Raw genomic sequence first — 26,276 nt, forward strand, 5'->3', positions numbered from 1 at the left:
GTAGCTGTAAGCAGGTCATGCTGTCAGAATAAACCACAGGACTTGAAGTACTGCAGATTTGCCAGCAGTGTAAGTCTTGCCTTTGTCTTCAGAAGAAAATAATAAGGGACAGCAAGCCCAATAGGCAGGCACTACCAAAAGGGCCTGGAGCAAATTCCCAGTTTGGATAAGACACAGTGCAACTGGGTTTTTCTTTCTGCATTTTTGCCTAAGAGAGAGCAGCTGAGCAAAGAATCATTTGTATCACAGAAGAACCTGTCCTAACCCTGTGCAAGATCACTGGTATAAAACATGTTCTCTGTGTTCCTGCCAACATCAGTAAGCCCGGGAGTGATTTGCTCCAGGCATTCAATTCATGGATAGCTCACTACATCCTCCTAGCAGATGCTCAGAACAAGGCATCTACTTTCCAAGGGCTCCTGAACGGTTCACAAAAGAATCTTGCTCTAGCTCTACCAGAGCAACTCTCTTGGTTACTGGGAGCAGTGTGAGCACATTCAAAGGTATGGTTGTAAGACCCAGGAGAGAGCTAGATGCATCTGGCTCATAAAGACCAGGCTAATTCTTTCCTTTATTCTGCAGCTTTCTGTCTGGTTCTTTGGGTCTACTGGAGACATCTTTGTTGGGGGAATAATGAATGGCCAAAGAAGCAAGACAGCTGAGCAACCTAAATAGAGTTTCTCGCACTCACTAAAAAAGCTAAGTAGCAAAATGGACTGAATTCTGGAAGCTTCGGAGTTGAGTGATAATCATCATATTGAGCAGCTAGTGAAAAGGAAGAGCTTGCACCCAGACAGAAAGTCTGTCCCAAATATTACATGTTAAAAGTATACAGGTTGTCATGTGAGAGTGAAGATGTAGTTGCTGCTTTCCGCTCTGTTTTTTACAAAAACAAAAACTATATTTAACTTTATAAATTTCTCTGCCGCCTCTAGGACATAAGCATTGGTATCAGAGCAGGATGTGCGGGTGGGGAGATTTCCACAGTCTACAGTAATAAAAGTGTGAACTGCATAATCTGGGTAAATCCCCTAAGAAAAATCCAATCCCTAAAATAACATTTTTAGAGCAGAAATAGAGCAGTTGCAGGAGGTAGCAAGGGATGAACAAAGGTGATTAAAAGAAAAGAAAAAAAATGGAGGCCACTGAAGCCACAGTTGATAAGAATAACTTTGTCAGTAACCTCAATTTGCCAAGCAGAGAGAAGTATTTAATGCACACAACGGATCAAATCGAAAAAAAAAAAAAAAATTCCTTTTTTTCTTGCATACAAACGAAGTGTGTGAAAGGGGGCATGTTAGCAGACTTTATAAAGTACATACATAGAGAAGATACCTAAAAAATTAATTAGGTTGTCTCCTCATTTACAGGATATACTACAGTGGTTTTAAGATACTTAGGACAGTCCTATTTAATTCCTTTCCACTAAATATACAAATTTCCCATGCCATGCAATATACAGTGGAGCAAAAAGCCTTGAACAAAAAGATTGTGCTCATACTATCAGTGTACTCCTGCACCAACATACAAGATTCCAGCAGTGAGATATCTGTGTTAGTGGGACATTTCAGCTGACCCACAGAGTCCTTTCAGGAAGCTGTCTAGTTTGTATGTAGAGTCTACAGACTCGTCTGCACTTCTTCCATCTCTGAAGCCAACTTGGTCTTAGCCAAGTTGGGTATTTCTACCTAACTATACATATTTTCTGCTCCACTGTAGGTGGGTTCTGAATCCCTTAAATGACTGAGTCTTTGCTTAAATGAATATAAACCTTTAGTGATAAACCTTTCAGTCACCAGGAGGATGATGACATATGGTTTACATCTACACTTCATGTCTTGCAAGCAACAAAGACTTTTCTAAAAAATGTACAGGCCATCATAGTCTTTGAAATTAAATACAATTCAAATACACATAAACAAGTTAATGTCTCATAAATGTGTAACTAAATATAAGTCTTAGGCTGTGTAGTTTTGTATATACATGTAAACTAGGCCTTAAAATCATTAGAGTGCATTCCTATTCTGGTTTTGGCTTGCTACACTCAAAGGTTTGCACGCTTACCACACATGGTTTGGGGGATTGAAGTGAAAAAGGAACATGAAGGTGTAGGTCTGTAGCAAGAGTGGACACAAAAATACCTCAGTCCCTACCTCCTTCCCCAATTCAACAGAGAAGAGCTACCAGTTGACAAAGACACTGCAAAACAGGTAACAGCTCTTGCTGATATCAACTACTGCGTCTATGTCAATGACATACAAATCTGGATGTGTTGACTTGTTTGCTTCTTTCCATTCATTCATTTATTTATTTTTTTCCCTTTGTCTAGTATCTCAATTGGGCATCCTCAGCTTGAATTCACCATAGAAAACTCAGGATGGCTAATCCTGAGTTTTCCTGCCAGTTACGCTGACATAGCTAGGAGACACTCTATCTCTCTAGGCCGAAGTTCATGATTATTTCCTTATAACAGTTTCTTTCTTCCTACACATGTGTTGTATCAGATCTGCAACATCTCTTCTGGAGGTCAGCCTGCCCAGTTCTTCCACGTTCAGATCCAAATCTCATTTGGGCCTTCATTGGGTTGACCTGCAGCATCTTCCCGTCAGATCTCCTCCAACACTTTGCATCATACCATGCTTACACCAAATAAACGTAGTTGCCAAGGCCCGTTATCTGAACATTTGATCAAATCGCTCCCCTGTTCATACCCCTCTACTAACTCATCTCATCTAACTACTTATCTCATGAAGAAATCAAGCTGTCTGCGACTATGTTCAAAGAATTACATAGCTCTGTCGCCACTACATGCCACCCCTGCTGAATCTATTCTCCCCCCACATCCTCTTGCCTCCAGCACCGTTGCTCCTCTGATGCCTACTTGCTGGCTTCTCGCTTCTTTGCTGTCCTGTAGGCCTTGCTTCTTCTGCAGAGCTGTAAGGTCACACACTCGAATTGCTATTTATATTCAATTTTCTGAAAATACAACATGTAAGTCTTTGCTAACAGACTGCAAACCTATTTGGCACAAAGTAGGCAAGCTTTTCAGAAAGTCCTTAATGCTGCAGTCAGTGAAACTAGAAAGAGTACTATAGCCCTTAAGAAGTGCTCATAGCTACAAATGTAATGGCGTTACAAAGTACGGTTATAAAACCAAGCAATGCCATTGAAATCCATTGCCTTTTTTGGCATTCACTAATGCTACCAGAATAAAGTCTATACAGTTTATCAGGGTACTCTACAGCAAATGTTTTTGCTTATCAGTTATTAAAAAAGAAAAAAAAAAAAAAAAAAAAAAAAAAAAAAAAAAAAGGATCTCTGAACATTATTTTAACCAGCAAATTCTCAAGGACAAGGAAAGTTATGCGCACACAAAAGTAGTCCTACATTTTAGGGATGCAAGCACCTAAATTAGGCGCACTATTTCCTAGAAGAACTGGGAAGTTAGGCCCCAGTATTGGTCCTAGTCTACAAACAGGTAGGAAATCCTCCTAGGCATCAATGATGAGTTTTCAGGGGACTGCAAACTTGTGTCATCTTTCTTGTTCAACCACAAGGGTTGCTTGGAACTCAGTCACTACTCAGAAATGAAACATTGCTTCACTAGACTTGCGTGTAACGTTTCAACCCATGCTGTGGCTCTTCTTCTGCAAGACCACCAGATAGGGGTATACGTAGGGGCGTACTGTGCAACAGCTCACTTTTCTCCATTTCTGTTCCATGATACAGCGTGACCTTTAGCAAATTCTCTATCGGACCTATGTCTCAAATGCTATCTTTAAATTGTATTTTTACAGTAAATATTGGTTCTCAACTGGCATTGAACAAAATTGATAAGGGACTTCTGAGGATCCCTAGAACATTCTGCCTGAAGAAATGCTAAATATAGCATCAAACAGCAAAGAAGCAATTTGTTACCTCGTGGGTTTTTTTTTGTTTGTTTGTTTGTTTGTTTGTTTGTTTTTGGGGGGGTTGGTTTGGTTTGGTTTTTGTTTTCTTGGAGACTAATAAACAGTACATTCTATTGAGAAATACGGTTTCTAAGTGTGTATCCAAGATATTTTTTTCACATAAACTGAATTTAAAATAATAAAAAATAAATTAAAGAATAAAATAAAATAATCTTCTTTGGATTTTGCAAGGAGCTCTAAAAATACATCAGGATTAGGAAGGCCTCTACTAATGTCCTGATGCTACTGGAAAAGCAAAAGTCAGCACTGGTAAATGATTTAGACTACAATAGCTTTCAAAAATGCCTAGTTGATGAAAATGTTTTTCTTGTAGTTTCCCCACATCCCACTAGAACCCACGTCTCCGATCCTCAGTAGCTTCAACAACACAATTATGCATCACTAATACATACATACATACATACAATATTAAAAATGGAAGGGCAGAAGAAAATGAAATGCATTTCTTTTAAAACATAACAGTGCTGTCATACTGAGCATCAGTGCAAACTCATTATTATTATTATTATTATTACTGTTACTATTATTATTATTATTACTATTATATATTTAGCCTGGTGCAAACTACCCTGAATGGTGCCCTGAAGTCCTAAGGAAACCAGTTACATTGGTTTTGATGTTTGTGCTCGCTTTGCTGCTGATTATAGGGGTCTTGATTACATCTGCAGAGGGCACGTTATGCCTCTGCTTCCTGGAACATCTATACACAGATTAATTAGAGAGCACCTGTAGCAGACAATAATCAGTGAATAGTAACGTATGACAATTAATTAGTTATCATTTATTGTAACCAATTGTTTTCCATTTAAATGTCTAATGACTACAAATATTTAGCAATTCTTATACAAGTAAATCCTGGTTATTGTTTTCATTTAGATAGTATGCTCAGTTGCTGCCTTTTGCTTTTGCTTGCGGAGTAGGAACTTTCATGTTATGTGGCAAATTTCATTGGAACACTTTGTATGAAATCTCTGAGACACAAAGTCAATTGTGAAATACTCTAAATGGGAAGGTACCATTCCTTCAATAACCGATATGGATACATGACCTACTTCTAAGAGGGCCAGAGACACTCATCCTATATATCCATGCTCAGTATGTGCATTTATAACTGTATTTACTAAATGGGCAAGTCAGAGACAGATGCTTCATCATGCCACACCCCTTTAATTAATCCTTAATCACTGATTTACATTTATCGAATGTCCCTCAAGTGTTATTTTTTCCACAACATTTGCCCTAGAGTGTATTTCGCATGTGCTGTTCGTTTTATGACTTCAGAGAGGATGTGGTTATGGTTTGACAGAAAGGAAGCTTTGCTGTAGATGGGAAGATAAAGCTCAAAGTACCTACGCTGCCTTTAGAACACTTTTTTTAAAAAAAAAAAAAAAAAAAAAAAAAAAAAAAAAAAAACTTAACTGCCTTCCTTATTGTGTCTCTTTCTTGGACGGGTGCTCAGCTCACAGGGCAGGCATCCCATGTCCCAGGAGAGGACCATTCTTGGCCCAACCATGAATAACTGTGTGCTCCTGGAGGAACAGCTGATCAAAAAATCCCAGCAGAAGAGAAGGACATCGCCCTCCAACTTTAAAGTGCGCTTCTTTGTCTTAACCAAATCTAAGCTGGCTTACTATGAACATCGCCATGGGGTATGTCAGCCATTTTCTTTGTCATAGTAGAATAACGGAGGGAAGGGTGAACTCTTTCTTAAACTTTATTAATTTAACGTTTCTGGGTTTTGTTTTAGCACCACTCACCGAAATTTGTAGAGTGGTCAGATGGGTCCTTACAAACTTCAGTGAGCAGTTGGTGCATATGGGGGAATAAGAATAGCTTGTTATCTTATATAAAGTACATAATTTTGTTGTAGGAATTTAGCGTGGTCTGTTAAAATTGATGTGTTTGACAGCTGCATGAGCCTGTCCCTTGCTGCCTGTGTGGGTACGGGAGTGACCTCCGGTGTGGTATTGCAGAGACTAAACTATGTCTAGCCACGTCTTCGCTCTCCTTCTTTTCTTTAGGGCAACAGACTGATGGTTGGTAGACCAGTCTTACAATTCAGAACAAATTCAGCTGCCATTCAGGTCTACTCTTCCAAGTTAGCTTCAAAAGGGATGTGATGATGAGATCCATGCTCAGACTAGGCCTTGTTTCCCCAGGCTTGCATTCCCTAATTTGCAAAATACGAAGAAAATTAAAAGTCAATCTGTGCACCACATTGTGCTAAGTGTTCTAGTGAAGAGAGGATTATTTCCCTTTTCTGTTTAGCTGGATGTTTGCTGAGCCTTATCATGGTTGTAAATAATATTGCTTGTTTTCTAACAGTCACTTAACATGCTGTTAATCCATTATGTTTAGGCGCTATTATTATACACAGACCAGAGCTGGGGATCTTGTCTTGCTATCCAGTGTTGGCACCTTCAGATCATCTGATCTGATCTTGTTTAGAAAAAGAAAATTAAGTTAAAACTGAACCCAACGAGAAAAGCAAGATATAATGTGTCCTTGTATGGTATCATTCCCCTGTTGAAATTCTATACCAGCTTCAAGGCTTAACAGTCATTTTTACTTGTAAGCTATTTCTCTGAAACATGTTCAACAAAATGTTTTTCTTGTTTTTATTTTATAGCCAGTGTTATTCTTACCTTCATATTTAAATAGGAAAATATTTATTGTTGCCCAGTGTGTCTGTATTTAGTCTGAGAGTCTATTTGACTGCTATCCAAGCTATCTTTCAGCTGTCATTATTTTAAGATTTTAAATTCTATTATAACTATTCAGTTGATTAATCTGGTTAAAATTTTCAAGTTTCATCCGAGTGATTCTGCTGTAGGCATTTACAGAAATTTTCAGACCTAGGGTTTTTTTTGGTGCTTGCTGAGTCTTGATAGACTTGAGAAGGACTCAACATACACTTTGCCTAGATAGCTTTGTGGAATCACGCTACGTGTTTGCATCTTTAGTCACTTAAATAGTTTGGAAAATCTGACTTGGTGGCTTTCAGTGGGGCATATATTTCATATGCAACATGACTGTCTTTGGAAATTTTATCCTCTAGTCTTCCTAAAGGTCAATTAGGCCACTCAAGAACATCTTAAAATACCTGTGAAGTAAACGTTTAAGAAGCTTTCAAAGGCACATTAGTACACTACACGTACAAAATCTGAATGGACACCAAGTGACAGCTGACAAATACCTTTGTACATATGTGTATGCAGTATTTCTGAAAATTTGATCTCCAAAGTCAGACAACCATGGGCCAAATCTTTAGGTGTGGCAAAATTCCGAAGTACAGTGACATCAAAATGAAGCTATGAAAAATTGGACCAAATAAGGGTTTGGTGTATTACGTAGTTTACCTCATATATTATCTATTATAAACTTTCACGTGTACATATGTGTAAATATATAAAAACAGACTTTTTTTCTGAACTGTCAAAAGAGGTCATTACATGAATAGAAGGACTTTGTATCAAATGAGGAGAAAAGACTTTGTCCTGTGACATACTCCCAGAACCAATCCTCAGCCTTTTCAATACTACTGCCAAAAATGAGCCCACTGTGGTCAGGCTTCCTTGTGGTCAGATCACGGCTTTTCTGCAGGGACAAACTTTGGGTAGGCTATGCAAACACCCTCTTGTTCCGTGCTAAGAATGAAGTGAATGCCCAGAAGAGGAGTTCACAGCCCATGAAGGGGAAACTACAGTACCTGCCTGACACATGGGCTAGGCCCGTCCCAGTGAATCAACCAGGACCAGGGAGCATACGCTGAAATCGATGGTCTGTAGTGCTAATCATCTAGCACAGGTTGGTCTTTGCTCTGTGAGGACTCTCCAATAATTTATGGGGCTGGCAGGGGTTAGGAGAGGCTGGGGACCAATGCCAACATGCATTGCTTTTGGTCCCCTTGCTCTGGGTGCTGGCCGCAGAGATGGGGAGTATCCTCAGGCACGTGTGATGCAAAGGATAGATGGGCCCAGCATCTGCCTATGCTTTTGATGTATTTTTCAAGGGAAATCTCTGTGGATGTTTGCTATGAGAGGTTTCAAAGAGTTTCTTTAGGAACCCCTTACCAACATGTCTAATGGCCTACTCTACTCAGAGTTCAATACTGTATATACCGCGTCCACTGCTCCAGTCCCCATTCAATCAGTGACAATGTAAATTCAGGTAGAACAATTAGCAAACTGCTAAGCAATTTTAGAAGTCCTGCTGATTTCAATGGAGCATGTTGAAGTAAAGCATACTCTTACGTATTTAACACAGGCTTACATGTTTTGTCTGTATTTAACAGGGTTTTACAACCAGTCCTTTTCCCTGGATTCAGACACTGTGGATATAAAAAGACGTTTAACAGTGTATTGTAGCAGTCCACAGCAAAGAAATAACCAGGTTGAAGGAATACAGGAATGATTCTGTAAATGATACCAAAAGCTGTCAAGACAACCAACATCATAAAGGCAAATTTTTGCAATAACTACGATGGCATTTTTCTGTCGTAACAGCACATAGCTAGACAGAAGGCACTGTTTTCCTCAGGGGCTAAGCATACAATCGCCGTTAATGTTAATGAAAGATATTTACATGTCTCATTAGGAGAATGAGCCCCCAATAACTGACAACAATAAGAAGCTGTGTTTTCTGGAATTCATTAGCCAGTACACAATGCAGGGCTGTCTTAACATAAAGCTAAGCTCTGATAACAGGCACATGTATTCAGCCCCCGTCTACTAAAATAAATCAGAAGTGCCTTTATTATGACATGCAAATCAATTCCATGGGCAAAAATTCTTCATTTCCAAGGTCTGATTTTATAGCTACTGTGCATGTGAGTAAATGAGCACATGGGAATAATCATTTTAACTATTTCAATGAGTTTGATCCTCACTGGAGTAACCAATAATGCAGGCACTTCTGTGGTACTCTCAGGATCCCAGTGCACTTGCCTTACTGCAAAAGAAGCAGCCAAGTGAATCCCTTTTGGAGAGGTCTCTAGGACAGTTTCAAATGTTCTTACGTAACCTTAGCAAAAACAAACTAGTGAGCTACCTTTATCTCCTTGGCTTAACGGCTTGTGGTCTTTGGTAAATCCTTCAGTTTAGCAGACAGAAGAACAAAGAGAGATTGCGTCTGAAGTGCTAAGCTACTCAGACACCAAAGTAGTTAGCATTTCAGACACTGAGTAGAGGTTCATGAATAATCTTTGGTATATCACATTCCTACCTGGAAAAGGACAGAAACAAGCATGTTTCTTTGCCGTTCAAGCTGAATGTAGTCTAAAAGTGGCACAGATGTCTGAGGCTGATGCTACACTGACTCAACAGGCCACTGGATTCTGGGGTGGTGTCGCACTGGTGCAGCTCCGCCATTTCTGGATTGGAGCGGCTCATCTTGGTATGGCTCGGACCTGTGGGGAGTGCCGGAGCCTGTCTGTACCATGTATGCAACATGTGTCCCTATGCCACAGTTTTACCTCTTCAAAAATATGGATCTTTGTAACGCCTTGCCCTCTTTAGACATTCTGAGAATTACTTCGGAGCTGGGAAAGTTGCATCTAACACCTGGGAAGTTCAGGCATGTAGCTATTCTTAAACTTCAGATCTTCATGCCCCTATGTGCTTTTAAAGGCAGCAATAAAAGGAGCACACAGAAAAGGACCGCGTTCCCTCTTCATTTACAGCAGTTCTATTCTTCCTACACTGGTCAGATGCTCAAGAGGTCACAGAGCATGAGTCAGCCTTGTCCTTGGCTTTTCCATTCAAATCTTTGATATTCAGACATAAAGGTGACACTTCAGTGTGTCTTGGAATTTGCTTTCAGTCTGTTGTTCTGGGAAAATAAAAGAATAAACGTGACTGAAAAGCCTTTTATCAGGATCCTGAAAAGCTTCAGCTGCTTTTGCTGCATTATCTACACATTGTGTTACTTGCAACAGCCCAGCTACCCATGGTAACAAAAGAAGCTCTTTGTTCCTCTTTCCAGCAGTCCATTTTACCTTGATTATTCTAAGCAGAACCTGACTTGTCCATCTTGCCCTGGAAAGGCTTGTTTTTCTCACCAAGTCTCTAAAGTAAACAGACTAAGACTTTGCTTCTGAAGATCTTGTTTTTGGTGTTCCTGTTAATTACAGTGGCTGTCCGTAGCATCTCTCGTTGTTTAATATAAGACTTGCTTTGTGTATTCTGGATACCTTAACAGTCACAAAATTATAATCCTCATAGACGCTGAATTTAAAGATGTTTCTGAAGTCAACCTCCCATATAAATATGTATCTGAGTAAATAGATCATTCTTCATGACTTGTCATGTATTTATTAACAAGTCCTGTTTGCTTGCCAGAATTTGCAATACCATCTGTCTTCTGATGCATATCTCCAACTAATTTATTAATAATACACATATCGCCCACAAAGAAGTCAGGCATGGCATCTATCTTCATCACAGCTGCTTCAACATCATTGTTTTGTTTTGTTTTGTTTTGTTTCGTGAGAAATACAACATAACCTTAAATAAGATGGAGGCAAGGTACAAACCTTGTACCTAATGTTAAATGAATCCTTTAGCATACCTCTGTGAACTTATCATGGATTATATAATAATCATATTATTGGTTGGAGGGCACATCTGAAATTCATTTAGTTGGACCTTGTGCTTGGGGCCAGGCAGTTATCATTAGATCAGCACTCAGAGCAGAACCGCTGCCAACACTAGAACAAGTCAGCTATGGCTTTAAGTAGCCACTGCTTGAAAACCAGGGACAGAGAGAGATTCCACAACTTTGGGCAACCTGTTCCATTATATCTTACCAATTTTTTTGTTGTTGTTGTTGCTTCTTTTTTTTTTTTTTTTTTTTTTTTTTTCTGGATATTTAGAAAGAACCGGTCTATTGCAGTTCTTTCGTGACTTTCTTCTGCGGCATGATTGACGGTGATGATACTGTCTAGACAAGATCGCTTTAAACGAAATATAGTTTGTTCTACGTCTGTTGTCTGTGGTCTTTCTAATTCCACAAATGTGAAGTAGAGTCTGGTAAGAAAATAGCTACTTTTTGCCAGAATAACTAATTCAATCTTCCACAATTTGGATTATAATCATTTCTTCTTACACTTGCTGTGCATACCCAGTTCTGCTCCTACTAGGTATTTGCCTAGGCATTTATTGGTCTTTAATCTTCCAAGATTTTTTAAAAATTACTTCTGAGCAAATGTCAGATATTCCCATCTTCTTTGAATTATGAAGCTCTAATCTTTCTTCTATTGGAAAACGTTAAGGATGCAGCAAAAATGTTCAACACTTGTTTTCTTTTATATCTTTAAGAAGGAAGGATTTCTTCTTAATATGAATATATTACAATAATAATGGGATTTCTTATTTTTTTATTAGATTTCTTTAGTGTAACCATATTTGTTTCCAGCATCTGCCTTTGCTTTATACTGTAATCAATATTGTAACTGATATTGTTGCAATGCCTGCCTATTGCTTTGTACACTTTCATCCTTTCCGGGCCAATTTTTCATCCTTAAGACTTACACATTTTTAATGAAAAAAATTGTGCCATTTAGTAGATTTAATTTAGTTTCCTTCTATCACAGAATCTTTTATTCACTAATATCTACTCCTCCCATCTAGTCAAGCACAGTTTTCAAGAAACTAATGTAATGTTCAGCAATTGTTCCATATGCTTTTTGTAACATAAGACTTAATTTCTTTATATTAGAAAGCTCATTCGAAAGCCAATAATTTTTATTTTTTTTTTTTTATTTTTTTTTTAGTTTCCTTGACAGTGTCATTGATTTTCTTGTCAAACCACTTGTTCTGATAGCAGGGATGCACGCCTTGATAATATCTGAGACAGGACTGTGATATGAACACTGGAAGTGGCTTTGCATGATATTGAAATTGGAGATCAGTGAAAACACTGGAGTATTGCAAATGTGTGAGGCCCTGTGATGGACAAAGAGAAAAAATGATCTTACGTCCAAGCGTGCTTTTCTACCAGATCTTTGTACTTGAAACTGTTGAACTTGAAAGCCCGTGAAAATGTACTCTTTGTACCACTGAAGCCTTGCAGACAGGTTATAGTTTCGATTTTCCCCTGCGTGCCTTCTGTTTTAGGCTCATGTAATTCTGAAAGCCAGGCACCGCAGGAAGCCTGGAGGAATGAACAGTGAAACAGCCAACTCCTGGCTGTGAGCAATGTCTGGGGTCCAGATCTGTAGTGTAGCTCCATTGACTTTTCTGTCCATTTTAAAGAATTTTTACACTTCTCTGGTTTTAACTGATTTTATTGGAAAAAACAATACTGGATCTGGCCTATAGGACTTTATAGGGATGGGAGGAGTCATTTCTTTGCAGCAGTGATTCCCCAGGGACACCAATAATTTGGCCGAGTAAATTGATAACAGACTGAGATTGTTTGCATGGAACAGGCTTTGGCTACAAACAGCATCAGCCTCTGTAAACAAGATTTGAAGCTGAAATTAGTTATTGGGAGTGACATTGCATGATGAGTGAGCTGATAGCCCACAAACAATGTGTACTGACAGCATGCAGCACAATTATTAAGCTGCACTGTGACATATGCCTGGCAGATGAAATATTTCCTTTCTGATGTGGGAGCCTGCTGTGATTCAGCTTCTTTACCTGTGTTTGGCTCCACGTCCTGCACTCCAGGGAAGGGTGCAATCAAGGAGATCTTTGCAGGTTCCTGGAAAGGCAGCATGGCAAAAAGAAGTTCCTGACTGCAAATGCTGAAGTCAGCCACGGCAGCAACCGAGGCCTGCAGGGGACTTTCCATGGATGAGTTACAGCAGTGAAGCAAACGCAGCTCTCCAGTTGCCTGCCCCAGGCTCCTACATGTGCTTCACCATCTCTGCTACTTAGATGCATGGGGGCATCTTCATCACCAACTGCAGTTTGGTGCACTTTGCATCCAGGTTATGCTCAACTCTAAAACACCTTTCTATTCTTTCGATGTGAAAACAGCTATAAAACTATCTCTATGTTTTATTTTTAATTCAAGTGGGAGGACAGAATAGTCATAATAGGCATATGAATCAAGCAGCTACACTTAGGAATTTAAATATCAAATATAAGAGGGGTATCTTGGAGGTATTACAGCACAACACAACAGTCAGAACAGTACAGAAAATTCCCAGTATTACCAATTACCACCTCTTTTTGCTCTTCCGTCAAACCTCTTACTATTCACAGGCATAAAATAATGCCTTACAAATTTGTTTTAAAGTCCAATTTGCTTATATTAGGTTTCAAAATTAATTTTAAAATTGTTTAACTTATTTTAATTTCATAAAACCTCAAGCTACCAATGTTCCTTATAAGAGGGAGAACTCACAAAATACTGAACAATGTTAGGGTTCAGGCAAGATCTCTATCAACCAGCAGTCAACAGTTTTTATGTCCTATTAATAACAAGAGCCCATGCCCCAATGTATAGATAAGGAATATGATAAGATAAGGGGTAGGAAGTAATTACATTAGTAATTACATTAGCACAGTTTTCAAGGAAGTTCAAGTTCAAGCATAATATTTTTGATCAGTGGAAAAATACTTCTCAGGAGAATCACCATTAAAATTAGTCTATCTTATTGCACTAATATATTAAAGGTTCCTAGTTACTATATTCTTTGTTCTTCTCCATTGCTACCTTACAGCCAACACATATTTATATGTTTATAAACATTTAAATGCCTGTTTATATGTGTTGATAGTAATAGGACAAGGGGGAATAGTTTTAAACTGAGACAAAAGATTTAGGTTAGAAATTAGGAGAAAGTTTCTCACTCAGAGGTTGGTAAGGCACTGGAAAAGGTTGCCCAGGGAAGTTGTGGATGCCCCATCCCTAGGAGCATTCAAGGCCAGGCTGGATGGGGCTCTGTGCAGCCTGCTCTAGTGGTTGGCAACCCTGCCCAGAGCAGGGGGGTTGAAACTAGATGATCTTTACAGTCTTTTTCAATCCAGGCCATTCTATGATTCTATGGTTTCACCACTACAATCCCACAGTGTAAGAAACCCTCAGATCAGCCTCTGCCTCCATCCAAGCTGTGCACTGAGCCCAGCCAGAGCAGAGGGACCAGGGTGAAGGTGACAAGGCCCAAGTGGGTCATGCCAAGGGCTGAGGCCAGACCCCCCATCTATTTTATCTCCAAGAATTAATTAATTAAGAATGGCTCCTAATCAATGCAACAAGTGAAAGAAGTGAACGAAATTCAGCTCATAGTCTTGCAGACAAAAACCTGGCACTGCCAGAGTGGTCATTAAGTGCTTTTATTGGCGGAAATGTTTCTGCGGTTTTGCTTACAGGGGACTGGAATTTCCTAGCTCTCTCCACCGCAGCTATAAACTTGCCTTCCCCTTCCCACCTGCAGATGGAAAGGGTCCAGCTGCAGCTGGGCCTTTGGTGGGTCACAGGCAGACCTCGGGGGAGCAGAAGGATGCCCCTATACTGGGGGACCTGCTCCTTTGCACAGCGAGGGCCTGGCTGGGCTGGGAGGAAGGGATGGGGCAGGCGATGGGGATGGGGATGAAGAAGGGCGATAAGGAGAGGGCAGAGCCAACACCAGAGACGTGTGGTGAGGAAAGTCCAGCTGCAGCATGGGCGGTGGGCAGTGACCACTGATCAGGAGTCTGGGGCTATGTGAATCCTAATTGCATGCTTTTTCCTTCCTTCACCCCACAAAAGACACAAGTTCTTACACAACTTTTGAACGCAACCTGCTTTGTGAAACACGGCACTGCCTTTCTGCCTGCTGGAAGGTGCTGTCTGCTCTCTCCTTCTGCTCTCCTTGAGGTAAAGCTCTGCCCACCCCACCTCCCTGGCACTTGGCCTCCTTCTCTGCCCTCTGCTCCAGCATCCGTGACTACTTCTTCTGCCATGGCCCTTTGATAAATACAGCGGGGTTTAGCTCATATTTCAGCAGCCACCAGGGTTTGTGGCTCCACGGGACCTTAAGCCCCAATGGTTTTCGTAGTACATTTGATGAATTGGGACCACAAATAGCAACAGCGAAGTGTTAGCCAGAAAGTAGCAAATTCCCCAGACTGCATAGCCCCATATCTCACAAAATCTTAGACATTTGTTAAGTTTATGAGTGCAGAACCGCAGTCAGGAAGCATATTCATGATGCTGCCCTGTGCTCACTGACGGCTCATTGCCCTCCTGCACCCAGCTTCACGTCCCCGCTTCTGCCCATGCTTGCTGGACACAGGCATGGCTCGAACCAGCAGACCACAAGCTGATGCAAAGTGATTAGTTGTGTTGCCTGGCCAGGCTGCCATGGCTGGGCAAGTACAATGCTGGTGGTAGCAGAGGCTTAGCATGTGATAAATGCCGGTTGTTCTGTATCTAAGACATCTAAAAAAAATACCAGATCTAAAAAAAAATAGCAGTTGTTCTAGTATCTAAGACAAATAGGGATCATTGTAATCATTTAGTAGACACAAACTAAAGGTTTTATCAGGGAAAGAGCTGTTGGAGCTGCGTGGCAAGAGGAGGTGAGATACTGGAGATGAAGACCGTGATGCACGGAGCTTGTGATGCAACCAGCTCTGCTCAGTGCTGTTAGCTTCCCCTCCCCATTTTGCAAGTAATGGCTCAATAGAAATAAAACAGAACATGGTGATCTGCAGCACACTGTGCTTCTCCTCATGGGACAGCAGTGTACCTCAGTTATCTCTCCACACGCATTACACAGTAAGACCACTGATGTTTTTTTTCTGACCAACCAGCTAAAACGTCTATTTAATTATGCTCCAGGCAGACTGAAAGCAACAGAGGACTGTCAGCATGTTTTGTCTGGCCCTTTTAGGAACAAGTTTCTGAGGTTTTTGGAGACAATTTTTAAGAGGCTTTTCCTCTTCCCTCCCTTCCAAATGGCCTGGTTTCTTTTGTTAGATTAAAGTGCAGGCAGATATCACAAAGCAGGGGTATGTTTAGTGTCCAGGCCCACTTCTGGGTAATGCCTGGTTTGTGAATCATAATTTCTGCTGTTTGTGCTGCTCCAAGGCTGTAATTGCTTTTTGTCAGTAAAGTCCCATTTGTGGAGGGTCTTCCAGGCAGTGCAGTGGCTGCGAGACACGGTCTGACGTTGCACCTTGACTTGAGATTATGGGGGCTTCTGCTGTGGGAATTACCCAATTAGCAGGAGTTCAGCAGGTGAAGAGAGCTGCAGGACAGCTGTGTAAAGCTCCTTGTGAAGGCTGGACCCTGTCTTTAAGAGCAGAATGGAAATGTATCAACAAAAAAAAAATGTGCAGCAAAAGAGCGGAGTCTGTGACCAGCGCAGCATTGACTCCTAAAGCCTTAGAGAAGGAACATGTGTGGTTAAGCCCTGGGACTTCAAAGTAATAAGCCAAAAGAGAGTTCTCTGTTAGCAAAATTGAAGGTTTTTGTAGGAAATAAATGGCTTTGTGTCTCATGTCAGGTTACAAGTCCCAGGGGGAGAACAAATGATAGAGGAGGTTGTGGAGAAGAGAGAGGGGAAGCCAAGTCTCAAAGAAAGAAGTGAACAGACAAGAATTAAAGAAAATAGAAGGGGAAAATAGGGTTCAGTGAGGCTTTCTAAGACTTGGCAATACTCTTGCTAGCTAATTGGTATTTACATTTAGGGCTGCCTTACAGTCTTGGGTTTATTGAAAAAAAAATCCCATTCCACCTCATGAAGCTATGTAGGCAGATACCACCGACAAGAGACAGTCCTGGCAGAAAACCCAAAGGCGCTGGTTAAACTGCCAGCAACTACAAAAACATACACCAGCAAAGTCCAGCAGGAGCTATGTGCAACCACACCATAGTAACTTCCCTCTCTTTCCTACAAGTGCACAATGACAAAGTACCCAGCCAGTTGTACAAGAACAAAGTTTTAAAACTTTAGACCTCTCTGTTTTGAAGTTGGATGGCTCACAGTGGCAAACCACCCTGCATCTCAGCAGGGCAGAGCTGCGGGATGACAACAGCATGGGGAGCAAGGGGCAGAAGGGAGCCGGAGGGTGAAGGACACAAAGGTTTGGGCTGGGGCTCTGAGGCAGGGCAAGGAGGCTGCCAAAGTCTTGCTATGGCTCCTCGTGACAGTCCCACAAGGGTACAAGTCAGTCTCTGAAGGCTCTCTCATGTTGGCAGTAACCCTTGTTTGCAAAACCAGAAGATTTTGCAGCGTTCTTCAGGTTCATACATCTCACAGTCTTTCATCATGTTGTCACAAAGCTGGGCTGGGAGCGGATTAGCGTTTCATCCCTACTGAAAACGAATCAAAACAGGAAACCAATTTGCTTCTGAAGAGCAAACATTTGTAGCAAATCCTTCAGCAGCGTGCACCAGATAGCAAGTATCAGCTTGGCTCTGGCCTGTCTCTTCCCCACCCATCTCTCCTGCAAGAGCTGAGTGCCACTTGTCCAGGAGCTACGGGGCAATGGCTCAGTTCGAGGGCAGTGGGGATATCAGAATCCTGTTCCTTTCTTATCCTCCCCTAATGGCCTGCTCTGTTATCTAGCTATCTGGTAGCTGATGAATAATCATGCAGCAGAGGCTGCCAGAAAGAGTTTTGCAGGCAATTTTTTGAGGATATTATTTATTCCAAAATTTCCTGTTATTTTTCTTATCCAAAAACCCAGACAAACCAAAACCAGAGACATGATTGTTTCTTGGAAAATAAAATCAGTGAAAATGTTATATTTTAGATAAAATGCTTAGTTTTGAAAATCAAATTACCCAAATGTTTTGTGTGTGTGTTTTAATACTTATTGTTTTATAGCTTTTCAGTATGAAACAAGTGTTGATAAGCTGAAAGTTTAATGAAAAGAGGATGTTTGTTTTGTTTTGTTTTGTTTTTCTTGTTAAAAAGGCATCTAGTTTTGTTGGGGAAAAAAATGAATTTCAACCAAAGATTTTGACTGGTTCTCTAAGAATCCATGTGCTGACTTGAAATCACAGAATCACAGAATTGTCTAGGTTGGAAGAGACCTCAAGATCATTGAGTCCAAACTCTGACATGATGATCTAAAATAAATGTATGTGCATATAAATATGTGTATGTGCAATCTATATAGAGGTGCCATATATGAGAATGATTCTTTATACTTTTAAATGTTGTACTTTTAAATGTTGTACTTTTAAATGTTGTACTTTTAAGTGTTGTACATTATCAGTTAATTCACTTCTGCTCCACTGAAATCAGAAATCTCCTGCGGACATCTCAGTCTTATCTAATTATTCACTTAATCCACAATCACTAGTTTTGACCAAGTGGTTTTATCTGTCTTTCAGAAAAAAAGGACTCTGAAGGGTTCTGTAGAACTTTCAAGGATTAAATGTGTGGAAATTGTCAAAAGTGACATCATCATCCCCTGTCAATATAAATACCCTTTCCAGGTGAGTCTGTCCATTGACTACATAGATAAGTGATATCATTTCATGTTGAATTTCAGTAAAATTCTCCTACACAATGCAATCCTTAATGGACCCAACACTGCGGTGAAGAACAACAAATGAAGAAAAAGCAGTTTGATTTGAAATGAACTGGGGAATAAGAAAGTGATTAATCAGAATCTTCCTTTACTCCATTCCCACACTATAACGTGGCTTCCTTCAGTGAAAATGGATGAGTGAAGGAGCAAATGCTCAGATCTACTTGTTCTGGGTCTGAATTTTTCAAGCTGTTTCTCCACTGCTTATAGGAAGAACGAAATAAAGTGAAGGTTGTGGCCAGTACTGATGTGGTAGCAGTGGACCAGACATGCTGGACAGTGCTGAGCTGACATCAGGAGACCTGCTTGTAGCCTGTCTGAATTTTGTCCCAGAGTCAGTTTTGTGGTATTTTGTAAAATGATATTGTCTAGTTTCTTCTTAAGTATCTCAGCTACACCCAACTGTAAATTTTCTGTGGAACTGACAAGTTTGGGGTTGTTTTGTTTTCTCTGTGTGGCTCATCTGGCAAGTGAGCCCCTTGCAGAGTGGCTGAAACGAGTGATTTTATCCAGTTGTGCGTGCTCGTGGCTACGTCTTCTGGAGATCCGCTTACTGCAGATTTCAAAAACCATCTCAGGTTGTCAAAACATTAAACAGACATATCAGTAACATCAACAGGAGTGGCTTTAAGCAAGCGGGAATTATTCCTCTTTCAGTTTTTTTGTAACAGAGGTTATAACTTATCTCTCTGTAGCATGCAAAGCAACTGAGTCACACAGCTGTCTGCGTGTGCCTGCAAGGGCATCAGGCCAAGAGATAGCAAATATTTCCTGTCCTTTAAATACTCAATGTTGCCTCATTTATGCTGCCGGATAAACTTGGAAAAAAAATAGCTGCTGTCATGTAGAAATCTCTGTTTAAAAACAGTGGTCAGAGTTTTTCAAAGTTTCTCTGAATCAAAGAGACTAGATCCCATTTGGATTTAAATTGTTGAGATAAATATTGGAACAAAAATATAGATTATGTGTTATATTGCATTTTCTGTTTACATGTAGTCATCCAATTAAGTTTTTGAGTCATTTTTATTCTTGTGATGATTTTACTCTCTGGTTTGAAATTTCACAAATGTTCTGTATTTCTCTTCTATCATTTGTTCATCATTAAGAACAAGCTTATGAAACCAGCATCTTGGCTGCTCATTGTTTGCTCTAGCTTCTATAAAAGCTAGAAGCTCTTCTAGCTTCTTGCTATAATCCTCATAAAAGCTATTAAAAACTGAAGAATGATAGTAATCCAAAAAATCTCCAGGGAGTTGCTTGGGATTTATACTTACACAAGAAAAGTTAAATTTGGCTCTTAGATTTTAAGTGAACATGCCTTGAAAGAAACTGCTGAGAAACAGATGGCATCTCCCCAGAGGTACTTGAGAAGAATAAACCACGGTCAGCAAGAAATGGACTGGCTTCTGTGCAAATTAAAATTGCTACATCTCCATTGATTTCCCTGGCATTTCTTAACAACATAAAATTGATCTAAAATATTACTCATATGGAATTCTTCCTTGATCGGGTTTTCTACTCAGTTTTAGAGAAGCAAAAGGCACTGAGGTTATGAGATACATCTGAACAGGGCCTGTGTACTCCACATGCTCACAGCATCATTTTGTAATTTGTTGGTATGGGGTCTGCTACCTGTTTCTTTCAGTGATTCCACTGTACCCAGTGTATCTGGGATTGTTTCTAACGGCTGGCTCCCTTCTTTACTCCTCTCTCCAGATCATCCATGATAACTACATACTCTACGTGTTTGCACCCAATCGTGAGAGTCGGCAGAGATGGGTCGCTACACTGAAGGAAGGTAACAAAACCCCTGCACCCATCTAACTGGTGAAGTTACTTAACCCAAAGCAGTTTTCTCAAAAGCTATAATGCCAAGAAAATGTGCAAGAGGAGTTAAGTCTTGCATCTAAACATGCAAAGCAATAATTGGGAGTGCAGCTATGGAATCAAATGTATTTGCAATTTTTGTGGGTGTGTTTTCAGCATTAGAAAACTTGGACATGGAATGCTTTTTTGCCTCTTTCAAGGATAAACTATTAATATATTACTGTAATTTGAGGTTTCTTATGTGGGAAGAGATGAGAAATTACATTAGGCTACTTTAAAAAAAATATATATATATATGTTCTGGGTAGAATTCTCAGCTCTGATTAACAGAGTCGATGTTTATACGACAACCTTATTACAGAATCATGATTATTAAGAAACATTTTTGTGGGTAGCTTTCATTTCCTGTTCACCTCCTGAATTGCACTGTGGTTCATTACAATGGTTCTGAAGTGAAGGTACAACACCTAACCACTGCTTGCAGAAATGAAGCACAGTACTTGACATAGGAAAGGTGGTGTTTAGATACATGAAAATTGCATCAGGCTTCCCTCGTACCTTTCTCCTGCTCTATAACACAAGCTGCTGCATTGTTCATTATAAAAACATTGTGCCTGACTGAGATATTATTGAATTCATGCACTAGGTCTTACAACCAGTTATTCCCCTTCTGGGAAGCACCTGCTCCAAGTTTCTGATTTATCACCTCCTCTAGTTCAACATTTTGAGACCACCCCCTCCCTTCGATAATTTGAATAGTATCTTGAAGCAGGCCAGCAGATTTTTTTTGTCTTTTTAGGAAATTATTATTGCGGATAGAGATCATGAGCTTCAAACAGAAGGTACTTTAATTGCTCATACAAAGATTCAAGACTGGCATTTACACGCACAAAAAATATTTGGAGTTGGCGAATGCCAGCTTGTACAGCTCCTTCTGAACAGCAAGCCAAAGCAGCAGAGTCTGTATCCTATGTATATATATACTGCAGAGCTGTAGTTTTTTATGAGAACCATCATGACATGGTGTACCAGGTTTTCTTTCTTTTTTGAGACCTTCTTTCTGTGGTTTTGGTTTAACAGTTTAAAGAGATAGTCACATTGGTAGGATTCTGCTCTTGCACAATACAGAGGTATGAGCTGCATCACAGGTAGAAAGGCTATCCCTTCACAGTGATGGTGGCATTCACTCCTTTCAGAAGAAAGGAAAATATTAATGGAGAAGACTGATAATATTCAACAAATTGGTTTGAAAAGAATAAGAAGCTTCTTTAGTGCAGATTATTTCCATTCAGCTTTATATGTCTTTCAGACCTGATGTCAATACAAATAAATCAATTTTTTACTCCTTCTTTCTCTTCCTCTACCATTTTCCAGAAACCAGGATCAACAACAGTTTAGTCTCAAAGTATCATCCAGATTTTTGGATAGATGGCAAGTGGAGATGCTGTGCTCAGACAGAGAAGATGGCAGTTGGCTGTATAGAGTATGACCCCACCAGAAATGGTATGGGATTTTTTAAGACCATCCTGACCTTGAAAATATTTATTCCTAGGAAAAAGTAAAGGATTAAATCTACCTTGTACAGAACATCAAGGAATACCATGTTATATCTGCAGCAAGAGATCTTGCTGGCTTCCTGGGACATTCTTTATTCTGGCTCGTCTTTCACTATGTATGATACTCTTTGTTGTGAATTAACATTTTCTTCTGTGGGATGTTTTATGCTCAGGAATGAGATTGAAAACTAAGAACTTGATCATCTGTGATCTGTCAATAAGCTGTAACAACTTTCTTAAGATATACAGATTCATCCCTCTGTGTCCTATTTTGTCCTAATCGTATTTCCTCAGTATTTTCAATGACCAAGTGTAATCTTTACTTTATCTACTAAAAAAGCCTGTAGGTACTGGCAGATAGGGATGTCAATCTTTCTTTACCCAAGACATTGTCCCTTATGTTGGCATGATTCCTTAGGTAATCTGTACATCAGTTTCAAACACACACTGTGCGGCTGAGAGTCACTTGCGTAGGTTCAGGCTGCTGCTACATCTTATTGTAAAAGTCCAAGGTTTGATATTCACTATTTCTGTATGGTTCTGTCCAGATCTGTTTCAAATTACCTTTCTTGATTTCATTTCAGCCTCAAAGAAGCCACTTCCTCCCACTCCTGAAGATAACTGGGTGAGTGCAGTGAGGCACAATAAGCTGTCCTTAGTGTCTTGTGTGCTTAACTAGGTGAAAATACATTCATTAATGTTCATCATGGTGCAGTGACCTAGAATATCACCCGTGATAATATTACCTGGGCTTTTCTCTTGCCTTTTCCTTTTTTTCTTTCTTTTTCTTTCCATAAGTTACAAATCAGCAGCATCCCACTGCAGCTAGATTCAGTCCTGCAAAGACAGCTTGGTTTTACAAACAGATTTCCAATGGTGTGGGAAGCTTCAATGGTTGGGGCTTTTTGTTTCTGTTTTTTTTGTTTGTTTTTTCAAATTATAGAAAGGGAAACTGGGAAAGGGAGCGGATATGAGAATAGTATTCATATCTGCAAAAGCTGCTGTGGAGAGGAACAGAGTAAATCGTTTTGCAAACCCACTTGTGGATTTGGACAAAATCTGATAGGCTTACACAATAAGAAGTGAGAAGTAGGGTCAACCTAAGTCCGTCTAGGGAGGTCCTGAAGATTTTGTCACTGGAGGCTTTTAATCAGAGTTTAGGAAACATCTGTGACAAACAGATCAGACAGAGGTAATCCTGCCCTAAGCTTCAGAGAAGGAGTAGATAACTGTTTTCTGTGCAAGTGAAATTTTTGTATGAAATTCACATTATAAAAACTCTCATGTTGCTAATGTACCCCACCATGCACCTTGGGTACTTCCCTAGCTTTGAGGATTTTGAATCCAGCAGACCGGGTATAGCACACACCAGTGCTGCCAGGGAAATATCATTTTAGACAGCGTGCCATTGATGTTTATGAATATGAGTATGATGGGCCTTTTTCCTAATTTGTGCAGAAATTGTTGCTAGACACAAAGGAAGCCTTAGTCATGGCCATATACGACTATGAAGCCCAGAACCCGCAGGAGCTGACGTTACAATACAATGAGGAATATTACGTGATTGACAGCTCTGAGGAACATTGGTGGCTGATTCAAGATAAGAACGGGTAAGTCCCTTTTCCACAGCCAATTTACAAATCCTTTCTAAATCCAAGTTGTTCATCCAGTTGTTCATACATGTTGGCCTCTATTATAACTTTCATGAAGCATCTTCTGATATGTAGAACAAAGAGCAGTGGAAGACTTATTGCCTTCAATGCTGCTTGTATCTGGGCAGCTTAAAAAATGGATCCAAAAGTTAATTTTTTGAAGCGCAGTCCTTAGTTCAGACTGATACTTGCTGTCAAACATGGAGAAAAAAAAAAATTGAAAACCGCAATGCAAAGAGCATATTTGTATGTTCTCTTTGGGGATAACTAGCACAAAAAAAAAAAAAAAAAAGAAATTATAGGATCCTGAATGTGAACAGTGATGGAGTCTGTGTGTTACTTCTCTTTAATCACCCCTTGTTTAACCAGTCTGGGGAGGATATCAGTTGTTTCCTTTTCCCTGTAAGCCTGCTAAATACATAAAAAACAGCATTTATGTCATGCAAAGAGCAAGACTTCTGGCAGGCAAATCTTTCAGGGCTGACTCCCACAGATGTAGAGAAAATCCTGTCTGTCTAGCATGCTTATGCTCTATCGCATTTTAACAGGCATGAAGGCTATGTGCCAAGTAGCTACCTGGTGGAAAAATCACCCGAGAATCTGCAAATATATGAGTAAGTTGTGCCTATGTTTGCCTTGTACCTCCAAGCACCCTGGATTTGTTATAGAAGCTACAAACCCCACACGTCCCCACCCCACAATCTGTGCTGGTGCTAGTGTTGGGGCTAGCGCAGAGGCTTTTTGGCAGGAACTTTAATAGCCTAGAAGTGCTGACTCGGAGTCCTTTGATGTTTTCAGATGGTACAATAAGAACATCAGCAGAAGCAAAGCAGAAATGCTCCTCAAGGATGAGGTAAGCCCGTGTTACATGTGGGTCAGATGGGCAATAATAATTAATTAATGACAACTGAGGAGTGAGGTATGGGACCAGCAGGGATCTGCAGCAGCTGGGTGTGGGCGGTGACCTGTGCCACCCTCCTCCAGGGCAGGAGAGGGTGATGGAAAACACCGTTTCAGAACACCGTGTCAGCTGAAAACTGTGATTTTAGCTTATAGTTTCTGTCTCTGCAGGAGACTGAAAATGCCAGTAATTCTCAGAAAATCTAACCGGTCTCTGCTGAAGTATTTTGGGTGAAAGCCAAAGTATAGGTTGGCGTTTTGTTTAGTTCTGTCTGTGTGTGCATGCGTGTGAGCGTGCATGTTTAATTTTTCAGTGGAGACACAGTTTTCCAGTGAAGATTGTCATGAAAATAAAAAGTATGCACTGCCTGTTCAAATTTTCCACACAAATTCAACCTCAGATTTTAAATCAGCTCTTTCACTAACAGGAGATGCAAATAAGATGCTGAATGATAGTATTTTGTGAAAATAAAAGTTTTTCCATGCAGTTTAAAAAAAAATCTTTTTTCTCCTATATACTCCTATAAGACATATCCACACATGGTTTAGGGAGCTCATTTTTCCTTTGGGTCCTACCAGAACAGCTTTTCTGTGTCAGCCCTCACCAAGAGAGCCAGAAGACCTCTGATTCAAGACCTCCCAACCCTCACAAGTCCCTCAAAAAATGCGACCAAGCACATCTTTGCCAGCCTTGCTGTCAAGTGAGAGGGAAGGGCAAGAATGGACCTTAAAGCATCCCAGGCAGGATGCTGCCTCCAGTACTTGTCTACCTGTGTGAGCAAGGAGGCTGAGGCAGGGCACACTCGGTGGATCAGCTTTGCACCACGTATTGTGGGTGATCTTTGTCTGAAAAAGCTGATAAAGCTTCTTCCAGCTTTATCAGACAAGAGACATTCACGGCTTGCTGTGTGTCTTCTACCAATATTAGCACAGTGCTGAAATGAAGAAAGTCTGGTATTAGGTAGATGTTTATATGGATACAGAAATGGATAGAGGGCACCTACAAATGGAGGAACTCTGCCAGGTAAAACAAAGCAAAACTAATCTAGCAGTTGGGATACCAGACAAAAAGTATCTTTGTGTGCAAACAGAAGGAAACTACATTTTTTATTATCAGTGTATAGAGCACCACAGCACAGAACATCCAAAATGTTATGTTAAATCTTCTCTGCCATCTGATCCATCACTGCTTGGCCCTGCCCAATCACGGCCTAGGATACATTTCAGCATTCAGATGAGTAGAAAGCAATTACAGTGAAAAATTAGAATGGAAAGTTGTTTTGAAAGCTCCAGAGTGGAGGAAACTTGCTTTTCTAAGCATTTATATTGAGATACTGGATGACCAGGGCACCTGAGAAAGCATGGGATCTTGTCCAAGTTTTTTACATTTCTGGGAAACTGGTAAATTATCTTTCCTACACTCCCATCTGGATTTTCTGGTGTTGAATAAATTGCACCTTTGTCCTGTAGTTTCTCTCCCTGTGGAGAGCACTCAGAGGGGTTTGTCTTTCCACTTGGCTGCCCATTTTAATTGAACTTGCATGAAATTAATATCACCACTGTTCTGCTAGATAAGGTTGAAAGCCATCAATGGGTTCAAAATTTCTAGAGGAGAGGCTTGGAGGGACAAAGAGACACGCACTCACATGTATCCACCCCCACACATACTAAGCATGGTCTGATCACATAATTCTCATTTCCTCAGGAAACTAAGCTAAAAATATGTAGCACCCAAGAAAAACCAGCTGAGTGTACCTGCAGGCCCTGGGCAGACACCAGAGCAGTGCACGGAACAGCAACCTCCATTGGTTGGCTGATGGCTCATTTTTTTTCCTACATATTTAGCACATGCTCATGTCTGAGCAGTAGAGAGGGCTGAAACAAGCAGAG

General features: G+C 40.3%; 1 protein-coding gene across 1 annotated transcript in view; it reads left to right on the forward strand.

Annotated features, from left to right (window-relative positions):
• The first annotated feature begins 5,399 nt into the window (after positions 1–5,399).
• Positions 5,400–26,276, forward strand: part of ITK (IL2 inducible T cell kinase) — a 30,132-nt gene continuing 9,255 nt past the window's right edge. Inside the window, exons 1-8 of the mRNA XM_084536026.1 lie at positions 5,400–5,620; positions 18,252–18,356; positions 20,168–20,249; positions 21,653–21,781; positions 22,419–22,459; positions 23,293–23,444; positions 24,035–24,100; positions 24,285–24,339. Coding sequence (XP_084392152.1) covers positions 5,450–5,620; positions 18,252–18,356; positions 20,168–20,249; positions 21,653–21,781; positions 22,419–22,459; positions 23,293–23,444; positions 24,035–24,100; positions 24,285–24,339 — 801 coding nt within the window. The 5' untranslated portion in view covers positions 5,400–5,449. The remainder of the gene's footprint in view (positions 5,621–18,251; positions 18,357–20,167; positions 20,250–21,652; positions 21,782–22,418; positions 22,460–23,292; positions 23,445–24,034; positions 24,101–24,284; positions 24,340–26,276) is intronic.

Source organism: Aythya ferina (assembly GCF_964211825.1).
Source record: "Aythya ferina genome assembly, chromosome: 14".
Taxonomy (NCBI): Eukaryota; Metazoa; Chordata; class Aves; order Anseriformes; family Anatidae; genus Aythya; species Aythya ferina.